At 44.4% G+C, this 13,542-nt stretch overlaps 1 protein-coding gene across 3 annotated transcripts in view; it reads right to left on the bottom strand.

The window, feature by feature from the left end:
• LOC134563455 (tripartite motif-containing protein 2-like) overlaps positions 1-13,542 on the bottom strand; it is a 94,807-nt gene that overhangs the window by 15,627 nt on the left and 65,638 nt on the right. For all 3 annotated transcript variants that reach the window (XM_063421376.1, XM_063421375.1, XM_063421374.1), the window contains 2 exons: positions 10,568-10,671; positions 8,856-9,023 (listed from right to left, as the gene is read on the bottom strand). In XM_063421376.1, the coding sequence (XP_063277446.1) occupies positions 8,856-9,023; positions 10,568-10,671 (272 nt within the window). The remainder of the gene's footprint in view (positions 1-8,855; positions 9,024-10,567; positions 10,672-13,542) is intronic.

The following is a 13,542-nucleotide window of genomic DNA, read 5'->3' on the forward strand; positions in this document are numbered from 1 at the left end:
CGGGTACGTATCCCATCGGCCAAGCAAGGCTGCGGGGACCCCCCCGGTGCCACCGGGGCTGGAGAAACGGCGCGGACACGTGACCGCAGCCCCCGAGTTTTCCCCGCCTGTTCTCTCTGGTTATAGGAGACACAGGAGTTACATACAGCTGACTGTAGCAGCTGGAGGCTGGATTTTGAGCTAATAGCTTTCAATAATATCGAATCATGGGCATACAGCTATCAGCTCCTCAAAAGAGTATATTAAAACAACTCCAGGACCTTTTAATTAACGTTAAAATTTCCAAAAGGCTGCAAAAACGTTTTGTTCGCTGGTTAGAACATGAATTTACTGAAGCTGAATTGTTGCAGATAGATTCTGTTTCCTTTTGGGACTACGTGGGTACGGTGATCACAGATAAAGTCCAAAATAATGATCACGCCGCTTCTGTATTTATCCCAATATTTTTACAAGCTCGTAAACATCTGTTAGAGTTAAACAAACCCAGCCAGGAGCAAAAACTTACCCCATGTAATCCTCCCTCTGATCCACCTTTATACCCGGGTTTACCTTTGTCCCGGGATCCTTTTAACAAAGCCAGTTTCTCTCCTCATGATCTCGCCGGGGGGGCAGGGGCGGCCCGGGACTTCTGTGAGGCGGCAGAGGCCCAGGGAGACCCCCTCCACGTGGCTGATAACAATGGCGGCTGCCATGTGCCCCGACCTTCCCCCCACGACCCCTTCCCCTCCCAACCCCCTCCCTCTGCCCCCGCCCCCACCCCATACCCCTGTGCCAACCCCTGCTGGCCTCCGGCAGCCCCACCCCACCCCTCCTCCCCCTGCCTCCTTCCCGGCTGTTGCGGCGGCTCAGGGGGGGCCGGCCCCTCCTCCTCCTGCCTCCCCGGCAGCAGGGAGAGGGCCGCCCCCCCCACCCTGCACGGCCACAGCGGGGGGTATGATTGCCACACGGCGGGGGGAGGGGGACAGCCTGGGCTGCCCAGCCAGCACGGACAGAGCACGCCTTTCCTTCCCAACCCACAAGGGACTGCTAACACTGTAACCCCGGTACCCCCAGACACGGGGGGACCGGCAGCAGCTTCCAGACCCTTGGCAAATGCAGATGAACCCATTTTCTCTGTAGCTCCAGTAGCATATGTAGGCAGGAGGCAGGGTTCTCGGCAATACCAGCCACTCTCCTACCAAGACAAGAAAGAACTATGTAAAGTACAACGTGAGTTTGGCAGGGACACGCCCATCTTTAAAGGGATGTTTAGAGCCACATTTGATTCTAATGAAATGGTCCCTAATGATATTAAGGACTTATTCAGATGTCTGTTATCTCCCTCAGAGTATGATCTGTGGGACAATATGTGGAAAAGAGCTTTAAGAACACTTTTACAGGAGATTCAGCAAAACCCTAATATGGCTAAGGACACTGAAAATAATGATATTACATTTGAACATCTGTGTGGTGAGGGTGCATGGGCTTGCCCCGAAAAACAAATCCGAGTATTATCCAAACAAATTTTACTTAGGATTAGCAATGTTGCAGAGAAAATGTTTTATCAGCTACCATCAAGGGAAGGGAAAGGAAGTTATGTCAATGTTAAACAATTTCCTACGGAGAATTTCTTACAGTTTGTTGATCGTCTGAGGACACAGGTGGAACACCAAATACCAGATCCCGTGGTGCAGGCAGAGCTGATCAAAGAGATGGCTCAAAGAAATGCTAATGAGACCTGTCGTAGAATTATCCTCACTTTACCCTTGGACCCACCACCTACTCTGTCCCAGATGATAGAAGCTTGTTCCAGACGGGCAGAACTGTTCTGCACATCTGAAAGACATCCTGGACCAACACACCCACAGCATACAGCCCCTGCTGGACCACACCCCAGCAGGCAACAGATGCCACCAGACCAGCTGCAGCGCATCATCTGCCTCCGCTGCAAGAAACCGGGACACTTCGCCAGATCCTGCCCCCAGACGCAGAAGCAGAAGAAATCCAACAAACAAAAAAACTGAATTTACAGCGCGTGCCCGCGGTTGATACTACAACGCGCAAAGATATAAATGTAGCGGGACTCACATTGGCAAAAGCTTCTCTCTTAAAGAAAAAGGGGGGGGAGGGCAGGTCACGGGGTGTGGGGGTGCAGAAAAATGTAAATGTTAAATGCTCAACTAACAAGGTTTGGCAGCCACTTGGCCGTTTTAGACTTGTAACTACCAAAGGTTTCCATTTCAGATCTACTGAGTGGATGGTTATAACAGTTGACCTGTCTAACATCTCACAGGACCTGACGGTTTACCACATGGGATTGGACAGTGAGTATTTTGTTATTGGGGACACAGCACACACACCCTTGGAAATTGAGATAGCTCCCATGACCATAAAGGGAAAAATAATAGGCCTCATGTTGTTGGCTCGTTGTTTGCACCCACCCTTTTATCTGGTAGCGGGACAAATTCTTGCCCAAGCTATACCAGTTCCAGCAGAGATCACAGCAGACGGTAAATCACCAGAGGTCTACTGGACAGAGGTGGTGGGGGAACCTAAACCCTCTATGATGTGCAACATCACCTGTGGATCAGAGCGCCTCCAAGTGGCGGGAGTGCTCGACACGGGAGCTCAGGTCACCGTAATGCCACAAAGCATGTGGCCTTCAAACTGGGAATTAGAGCCGGTAGCAGGCAAACTTCAGGGCATAGGAGGAATCTCAGTGGCAAGGATTTCAAAAAACGTGGTGCAAATTGAGGGACCTGATGGAAAGGTGGCGAACGTCCGTCCTTTCGTAGCAGATTATAACGCCCCACTGTGGGGGAGGGACACCATGTCTCAGTGGGGAGTCCGATTGGTCATTCCTAAAACACCCCAGGATTTTTGCAAGTAGCCACTGTGGAGCGCCCTACCCAGAAGTTAAAGTGGTTGGAAAACACCCCCAGATGGGTAGCACAGTGGCCTTTGAGTAAAGAAAAGCTCAAGGCGCTGGAAAAACTCGTGGAAGAGCAATTGGCTCAGGGACATATTGTGGAGACAACAAGCCCCTGGAATTTCCCGATCTTTGTGATAAAGAAACCGGGAAAGGATAAGTGGAGGTTGCTCCATGATCTAAGAGAAATTAACAAAATAGTAGAAGACATGGGACCCCTCCAACCAGGGATGCCCACTCCAACAATGCTCCCCCGAGATTGGAAATTGGCTGTCTTAGACATCAAGGACTGTTTTTTCCAAATTCCATTGCACCCTGAAGATGCCCCTAGGTTTGCCTTCTCAGTTCCCACTGTCAATAGACAGGCCCCAATGAAGCGTTATCACTGGAGGGTCCTTCCCCAGGGTCTCAAATCGAGTCCTTTCATATGCCAACAATATGTAGCCTCATTACTGTCTCCAATACGCGCACAGAGGAAAGAAGCCATCATCCTTCACTACATGGATGATGTGCTAGTGTGTGGCCCCAATGACTTTATACTCCAACACACGCTTGACCTAGTGGTTAAAGTTTTAACCTCTGCTGGATTTCAATTACAGGAGGACAAGGTTCAAAGGATGCCACCTTGGAAATACCTGGGCTTGCAAATCAGTGCAAGGACTGTTGTTCCACAGAGCTTAGAAATTGGTTGCAATCCAAAAACTCTAGCAGATCTCCACTCCCTGTGTGGGTCTTTGAATTGGGTAAGACCCTGGCTAGGCCTCACAAATCAAGATCTAGAACCCCTCTTCAATTTATTGAAGGGGGAGAAGGAGCTGACGTCTCTCAGGGAGCTGACCCCAGAGGCGAAGACAGCAATCGAAAAGGTACAAAAGGCCTTGTCAGAGAGACAGGCTCACCGGTGTGAGCCAAAGGTGCCTTTCCAGTTCATTGTTCTAGGAAAACTGCCACACCTGCATGGCTTGATCTTTCAATGGATCGAGGAAGAGAGAGATTCACTGTTGATAATAGAGTGGGTTTTCCTCTCCCACCAAAGATCCAAGACCATCACAGAGCCACAGGAGCTGATAGCTCAGCTGATTCGGAAGGCCAGGGTAAGATTGTGTGAATTGGCAGGTTGTGACTTTGCATGCATTCACCTCCCGGTCAGACTTTCAGAGGAGGGAAAGAACTCTCCTGAGAGATTGACCAAAGAGATGTTTGAGCATTTGCTGCAGAGTAATGCCAGTCTCCAATTATCTCTGGACAGCTACAGGGGACAAATATCAGTCCATGCCCCGTCCCACAAGTTGTTCAATGAGGAATTCCACCTCATTCCTCATGAGAAAAGGAGTCGGAGACCACTCAAAGCTCTCACAGTCTTCACAGACGCATCGGGTGCTTCCAACAAGTCCGTCGTGACTTGGAGGAACCCACGGACTCAGCATTGGGAAGCTGATGTTGAGTTTGTGGAGGGATCCCCCCAAGTGGCTGAACTGGCCGCAGTGGTAAGAGCTTTTGAGAAGTTCTCAGAACCAATCAATTTGGTAACCGACTCTGCCTATGTGGCGGGAGTAGTGTCCAGAGCGGAGCAGGCTGTGCTCAAAGAAATAGAGAATGAACATCTCTTCAGGTTGCTTTCAAAGCTAATCTATTTGGTTTCTCATCGACAGCACCCGTTTTACGTGATGCATGTGAGGTCACACACTGATTTGCCAGGTGAGATTGCAGAGGGGAATCGCCAGGCAGACTCCCTTGCTGCCCCAGTTGAAAAGGCACATCTCCCTGATGTCTTCCAGCAGGCAAAACTGAGTCACCAACATTACCATCAAAATGTGCCAGCCCTGATCCGACAATTCCAACTAACACGGAGCCAGGCTCGAGCCATTGTAGGTACCTGTCCGAACTGCCAGCTCCAGGTCATGCCATCGATGGGCATGGGGGTTAACCCCAGGGGCCTGGGCAGCTGTGAGGTATGGCAAACAGACATCACACACATTCCTAGTTTTGGTCGCCTCAAATATGTTCACGTGAGCATTGACACATATTCAGGTGCAGTGTATGCCTCTGCCCACGCAGGAGAAAAATCTATACATGCCAAGCAGCACCTAGTGCAAGCCTTTGCAGTGTTGGGAATTCCAAAAACAATCAAAACTGATAACGGCCCAGGGTATGTGTCCAAGGAGTTCCTAGAATTTGTCCAGCAGTGGGGAGTGGAGCATAAAACTGGCATCCCTCACTCCCCCACAGGTCAAGCTGTGATCGAGCGTGCACACCAAACGCTCAAACAGGTTCTGGCTAGGCAGAACTGCTCGGCTTCGTGGATGACACCACAGCAGAAGCTCTGCAAAGCCATGTTCACCATCAATTTTCTAAACTGTTCATTTGAAAACATGAGTCCACCTGTGGTACGTCATTTTAACAGTGGTGATCAGTTTAAATTGTCTCAGCGTCCACCGGTTTTGATTAGGGATCCTGAAACTTGGGAAACCAGAGGTCCCTATGAGCTGGTGACCTGGGGTCGTGGCTATGCATGCGTGGCTACTCCCTCAGGCCCTCGGTGGATTCCCCAGAAGTGGGTGAAACCTTTTGTCCCCAAAAATCCAGCTCCAGCAGAAGGGGACGAGAAGCAAGTGACTGATGCTTCGAAGAGAAGACGCCGCCGGATGGAAGAGAAAGAACCTCCTTAGAGGTGAATTCCTTCTGGCAGAAACAGGAACCTTTTTAACATGTTTTAAAAAATGTTTATTTTTCCCTTCCAGAGAAAACCTACCTCCCACTCAACCCTATGATGAACCCCATCCAAGTTGTCATCCTGCTAATGCTGAACAGTCTGGCAGCTGCATGGATCATCCCTCAACCACGTCAGAACGTCTGGGTAACCCTGGCACAGACACTTCAGCAAGAAAACATATGTTTGTCCACTGCAGCAGCTAAGAATCCTATGTCTACCTGTCTGGTAGGAATTCCTTTGCAGGCTGGAGAATTTCCAGCAGGCTTGGACAAATACAAGTCCAGCGAAATTCCAGAGGCACACACCCCACAACCACACAAAGATCATCAAAAGCAAGGTGTGTTCGCCATGAACCCCTTAGCGGAATGGGTGCAGGGTTTGCCCAGGGTAGCTCATGAACCCCAGGAGTTAGAACTATTGGGTTCCTCCCCTGCCACATACTGCATCCATTTCTCTGTCATCCCAAAACCCTCTAGCACTGACGAGTACCACCTTATAAAGCAGTTCCGGGGAGAATTTACTGCAAAGAGGTGGTGTCATAATATAAGCCACATTGCACCAGACAACCCATCCCACTCCAAACCCAGAAGCCTCCCTAGAGGATTGTTCTTGGTTTGTGGGGATCGGGCATGGGCAGGAATTCCATCCCGGCTTTTCGGAGGGCCATGTACCATAGGGCGATTGTCCGTGTTGACACCCAACCAAACTTTAATTCGTGAATGGACACACAAAAACAAATCGGCTGACAAAATTCAAAAAAGGAGTGCTGACAATTTGGACCCAAATTGTAATTCAGACATTTTTCATTGGGCAAAGTCAAAAAGAGTTGCTGTATCCCTGTTTCTTCCGTGGGTAGCAGCAGCCAAAGCTCTAGGTGAATTGGGCCACCTAGAGTGCTGGGTGGTCAAGCAGGCTAATTTAACATCTATCGCCATCAGCTCCCTCCTAGAAGACGAGGAGATTACCAGACAGGCTACCATCCAGAACCGTGCCGCTATCGATTATCTCTTGCTATTACATGGACATGAATGCCAGGAATTTGAAGGACTCTGTTGCATGAATTTGTCCTCAAAGGCTCCAAACATCCATGCTGCCCTCCGAAGCATGAACAACATGATTGGACAAGTGAAGCAAGAATCAGAAGATTGGATCAAGGAACTGTTCAAGGGCTGGGGATTCACTGGGTGGTGGACTTCTGTAGTCAAAACAATTTTGTTACTTTTTGTTATCCTTTTCCTTGTAACCATAGCATTCGGAATCCTACGCTGTTTGATTTTCAAGGCTATTAATGGCCTCATATCTTCTACCTCAGAAGTCAACCATATAGAGTTGGCAAATCTAAAGCAGTCTGGTCTCCCTACCAACCATAAGTGGTGGGAAACCCACACTCCGTGTTAAACAGAATGTGAGAACTTCTCTCTGTATCTTTTTAAACAAAAAAAGGAGGAGATGTTACATCCCCCTGGGGAAATGGTTTCTTCTCCCTCAGGGACCCCTGGAACTCCTGTCATGTAGTTTGACCCTTCCTTCCCCTTCTGACCCCATTGGCTGTGTGCCAGCTAGCCCCTCCCTCAGAGACCCTGAGAAAAAGGGACCCCTGTCCCCCGGGAGCTCTCTCTCCTGGGACATCAACCTGGAATAAAGGACTTGCAGCTAAAAGGGTAAGAGAGCCTCTTTTGAATCCTTATCCTGTCTTTCTTGATATAATCCTACTAGGCCTGAGAAGGGCTGAGCTAGCTGAGACCCTTTGAGGGAAACAGGATTGTATCACCATGCTCTGTGTCCAGATCAAGCCATTCACATTAAAGACATTAATAATTATTTAAAACACACTTAGGATACTCAGAATATTTGGATTCTTAGCTAAATTACATATTTCTTTGGGTTTGTTTTGGTGTTTTCATTTCATTTAAGGACTTCCGCCAAAACCAAGGTTTCCCTGTGCAGCTGTACATTTTCAAAATTACTTGACAAGTAAAATCACATTCTGTCTGCAAACGCAAATAATTTGTATTTTTTTAACACTTGCATTGCATTTTAGTATTGTTTTATTTTAGCTTGAAGTCTATACATTATCTGGATACTTCTAAAAGTATACATACCTGTTTCTCAGATGGAGGTCACTGAGAACTACACAAGCACAATCGCCTGTTTGCATTTGTCACTTTGCAAAGACTATTCAGAGAAAGGCCATTTCTTGCTGCACACATGAGCAGCTCAGAACCTGAGCTTTTTGGTCAGTAGGCTGCCAGAAAATTAGCCAAGCAGGCTATATCTGTCCAATGCAGGACTCCAGAACTAAGTAACTATGGTAGAAATTTCCCTGCAGGTCCATTATGCCGATGACCAGTGAGTACAGCTAACCTCTGTCAGGGGTGGCTCTCTCTATTGTGCATCACCAGACTTGGTATCATGCATTCAGAGAACAGCACCAAATAGAGGAGACCTTTAATTTTCTTTAGAACTGCACCTGAACCCAAGTGAAATAAATACTGTAGGTTGGAAATCATCAATGAAGTGTACCAGCTGCTGTCTTATTTTACTCCCATTAAAGGGATCAGAGTTGCTATGAAAATGAGGTATGCTTTCCTTAGAATTTCTGATTTCTGAAACCTACATCATTAGTGCCTGTCAGTTTTTTCAGTGCACAACATACCACCTAGAACACTCCTGTCTATGCTGTAGCACTGAAACAACACCCTGGGTTACCTTTCTTTGCTTTTATTATCAACAGGATCATACATAGATTATACACTTTATTTGCTGATAAGTATGGAATAAAAGAGGAAGTAGTCATCAGTCTGCTACCTTTTTTTTCTCTTCCATATGTCACTGAAGAGCTTCATGTACTCCTTGTAAGATTTTGTGTTTGTCTGTGTGCATACATATATCTGCACACACCCTTCTGTACAATCAGAGTACTAATAATGTGAAGGTTGTTGAGCTAGTCCAACTAGCCTTGGTGGCACTTGCTATCCTCGACCATAAGTTTTAGAAAGGCATCTAAGTACCCAGAATGGAACATGATGTCTCTGCTTGGTGTAACATTAGCATTACTGCTGTGATCTCCTCCTATTAATTATACCATGTGGCTGGGTCAGGGGTTTCCACATCAGAACAATGGAATTTAGACTAAGCTACAGCCAAACTATGTAGTTTCTTAAAAAACAATGTTACTTTGCATTCCTTTGTAAGACAGAGAAACCTCAGGAGAGTTCACATGGTAACTCGTACCTTAAATTTTCCATCTGATGAGAATATGCTAACCCATTTGTTATCATAGTCTGCAATAATGATGTCACCACTGGGATGCACAGCCACTCCTGTTGGCCGCTGCAGCTGGCCAGGAGACCTTCCTCGTATGCCAAAACGGCTTTTGAACTGACCATCATTGGAAAATATCTGTAATAGAAAACAGGAATTTTAAAATTATGTTTACATATGACCATCAGCTATTTCTTAGAGCTTAGATTTTAGCAAGTCACTAATGAACACTATAGTCAGGAAGAGAGCTGGGAACATGAACCACTTTTACACAGTCCATATTTGAAAGTGATATATCTAATTTAAGAAGACTCTAATTTAAAAAAACATAAATTCTCATTGCACTGTTTCTTCAGTGATCTCAAAGTACTTCACAAACATTAATGAATTAGCTTCACAATATCTCTCTCGGGGGGAGGGAACAATATTATTCCCTTACTAGAAATGAGGAAACTGAGGCACTGAGTGACTTGCCCACAGTCAAACACTAAGTCTGTAGAAAACATAGGAATATGTCCACTGGTTGTGTCCTCAAGCCAGGTAACCAGACACTGAAGTTCCTCTGAAGAGGCTGAGAATTACAAAGCATGCAGGTGCTGATGAATATTTGACTCTGTCTCTTTGAAAAGGTCTGGAAGCAAGTTCTCATGGCATGTGGCTTGCTGGTTCTCACATGCAAGAACAAGCCACATGCTGCTGCCGTGTTCACTGCTACCACATGGGCAGCCTGGAAAGTGATGACAAATTGTTAATGGTAAAAAGGATACTTGGCACGTAAAGGAAAATATACAGCTTGATTTTCACACAGGTTACAGAAGCCAAGAAATTATAGGTGTCAGAGTGCTACCACAGAAAAGATTTGATCATGGTATCAGAAGAGAAGTCAGTTAAATAGACTAAAAGCCACTTGAAAATGAAATCTATATGCTTATTTTTATATTTGTACTTCCTAAAAAATTATATGTGGCACTTTGCTCTAGATTTACATTTGAAAACATGGGAGTGTGTTGCCCTGGTTTTTCGGAGTTTTTTTAAAGCCTTCTACTTGTTCATAAGATGGAGTCAGTTCTTTAGTTACTGTACAATATTAAGGGTCAGTTTTTCACTTTCTCGCACTTTGGAACATAAACAACCTTTCTTGTTTTTGTTCACTGTCCTTTGTCTACATATTTCTAGCCTGAAAATAATGTTGGTTGACAGCTGGTCTGGCCAGTGGGGTGAAGGGGTAGTAACCCCAGAAGCCAATCCATAACCACACCCACAAATGTATAAAAATGGAAGAAATAAACAGGCTCGCACTCTCTTTTTGGGGAGCAGCCTTTCACTGCAGACCTCTTGCCTCTGTGCTGTTGTTTTGCATGCCGTTCTAACAGGAGTGATAAAATTTACAATGTTAAATCATATTTACAAAAAGGCATTTTTCCAGATTATTGCACAACTTATTTTTTCATCAAAACATCATAAGGAATGGAAATAAAATTCAATTATATACTAGATATAGTATAGCTCTGAAAAAGCTATCTGCAGGTCAAGAAGATGGAAAGGTAATGGATGATAAATCGAGCTTCCCTTGTATTTTCTATATCTGCCTGAATTGTGTAAAATGTGTCTTTCTGAGACTACAAAAAAGGCAGAGGTGTGGGGGCAAGGAGAAAAACACTGAAAGTGGCATATTCTCATACCTGCACGCACTGGTTGTTACTGTCTGCTATTAATATTTTTCCATTTGTAGATGCAGCTACACCTTGAAGATTTGTAAATTCCCCTTTATTTCTTCCTTTGGTGCCTAAAATTGAACACAAAGCACATAAGAAATCAGGTGAGACAGGACTAATCAGTTAGGACTCAAATGCCAACACATGTAATTATTACATTTCTGATCAAAGGATTTCTATTTTGATGAGTTCTTCTCACTGCTACAACTTCAAAGAACCCTTTCAGTAACAGATACACAATTCTACCAACAAGAAGGGATTTTATTTAAGGGACTGTTCTCACTCTTTACCATGTGTGTCACCCAAGCCCCCATCAATGTTAATTGCCTCTCAGGCCTTCCTAAATCAGTGTTCACAAATTGCCTCTTGCATGAGGGAAGTAGTAGAAGGTTTTAACATAAGCAATGGACTTTTTTAAACTGCAGATTTTTATTCTACTGAAAGGGCAATTAAAGGGGCAATACAGGGGAACACACAGAGAGAGGCTTAAATAAGAACTTGGACACATGACAGTTTTAGCTAAGTCTCCTCAGTGAAATCACAAAGTTGGGATAAAACATCACTTTGGATGGAGCCATCTCAAGACAAGGAAGTTTCCTATTCCCTCATATATAGTTTGTAGTCATAGGCTTCAAAACTTCTCTTAGCAGAGAAATTCACACAAAGAACTAGCTTTGAATGAATGGGACTTGTGTGCCAATGAAGACAAACATCTGGAGACTGAATGCTTCTGGAGAGACATTGGATTGTTCTAATAAAGTAGTGCCCCCACACACACACAGACAAGTCTCATTTTAACCCAGAATAAATACACTTGTGTTACATAGACCTGCAAGTCTTTTACTCAGTAGCTTAAGGTGATAAGGAGTTGTAAAATGTCCATTTTCCACAAAAGTTCATTAAGTTTAGGAGGCTTATTACTTAGATGTTTGTTCTGAGACATTCCAAGGTGTCACTGTTTGCCATGCTGAAATGACTACACAGACACTTGGAACTTGGGAGAAAGATGAGCAGGGGCAAAAAAGGCCCTGATTTGTTTATTTTATCCTATTATATACTTTTAGAAAAGGGACTGTGGATTGGAGGGTGCAATTCCCACCTCTCAACCACATTGGTCAAACAGACTGTCACTCAACACCCTCCTCTCATCAAGAAGAATGCAAAAACAATGACTATTTACAAAAACAATCTTTTGTTTACATGAACAGAGCATGAGAAATGAAAACTTCTACTTTAATATGAATGCTCAGAAAACTAAGAAAACTCATGGTGACACCAAGGTGTGTCACAGAGCAAACCAATGTCTTTAAAAAATCAGCCCCAAAGTGGTTGGTCCAAATTCGTGATTTGTTTGCAAAGGAGGCTCAGGGGTCTTTCAAAAAGACTCCAGTTATGATCTTGGACTCCAAGGTTATTCATAATAAATGAAGGAATTCTGGAAAAAAACAAAAAAAAAGCCCACCAAACAACCACCAACTCTATAAGGTGTCCTTTCCAAGACATGGATGCAGTGCTGTTTTTCCTGGTGAAATATTTTTACAAGCATTCACTGGCTGTGTATCGGGCATTAATTGGTTCCAATATATGGTTTTAACTGAAGAACTTGTATTTCATTTTAGTCAGGCTAAAATATCCTGGAGCTCAATCATTAAAACTGTTCTGACTGTGATGCCTAATATAAGACATATATATCAGCTCTATATTGTATTTAGCTTTCATCAGGGATGTGCATGCTCATAATAACCCTTCTTTCTTCTGTGGTGATGGCTATGGGATGCATATTTCCTGTCACTGGCTAACAAGTAACATTTAATTTCTCTGCACTCAGTGCTGCAAGAATGTCCCTTTGTTTCAAGACACATTTAACTCCATCTGCTTCGTCCTCTAAACAAGGCAAATGCTTCTCAGTTTTTGTACTGCAAGGGGGAAGTATATATTCAGGGAATAGTGAGTTACATACCAATTAAATTACCCATACTTGAGCCATTTCTGTTTATTCTTTTAACCCAGTGCCTGAGAGACGCATGCAGCAATTTTTTCCCATCATGTGCTAATGATAAGTTTCCTTTTTACTTCTTAGCCAAAGAGAATGGATGAAAAAAGAGAAACATTCCTTTTACTACTGAGAGTAAAGGGAAAACATTTGTTAGAAAAGAGGAGGCATAAGCTAGAGCATCTGGAACTAACTAGCACAAACTTTATCGAATGTACACTCTTTAGCCTTAGAAAAATGTTCTTGAAAGTCAAGGAATTTTTTTTTAAAGATAAGAGAGACCTATATAAAAAGTTACTCACAGTAAGTTTAAGAAATAGCAATTTATTAGCACAGTGTGTAGATGAAATTCAGCTCCATGTAATGTCTTAGTATCTAGCACTTTGCAGCTATTAAACCTATCATCTAGCTCCTAATTTGCATACAGTCCCCTCTGGAATGGCAGAAATTCCTCTGCAGAAGAAAGCTTATTTCCTAATGTATGTTCAAGAGGAAATCAGATAACTTTGAACTTTCCGTTTTGAATAATTCACTGTGCCAGCAAAAATCTGAAGCCAAGTGCAGGCACTTCAGATGATGAGAGGAAAGCCTGTAGGAAAGCATGTCAGCCTCTGGAAAAGCAGGCTTTTGCTACTGACTTTGCAATACCAAAGGATGATAGGTCCTCTCTGTAAGCAGAAATTCCTTCCTTATGAACATACCTGCCTAAGAGAGAGTCTTCAGCTAATCTTTTACTGCAAGATACTACCCCTCTGTATCAAGGCATTTCAGGTTTCGTCTTCTCTCCATCATGGGCAGTCACCCATCTCTCCTCAGCCTAGGGAGGCACCAACCTTTCAATTGCACAGAGCTGGAACCAGTAGGAGCCTCATTCCAATCTTTCCCAAACAGCCTGGTTAACAGATGAAAGCCTGCATCTTTTTTGCCCATCATTGCCCAGCTTTATCTC

Source organism: Prinia subflava, chromosome W, assembly GCF_021018805.1.
Source record: "Prinia subflava isolate CZ2003 ecotype Zambia chromosome W, Cam_Psub_1.2, whole genome shotgun sequence".
Classification (NCBI taxonomy): Eukaryota; Metazoa; Chordata; class Aves; order Passeriformes; family Cisticolidae; genus Prinia; species Prinia subflava.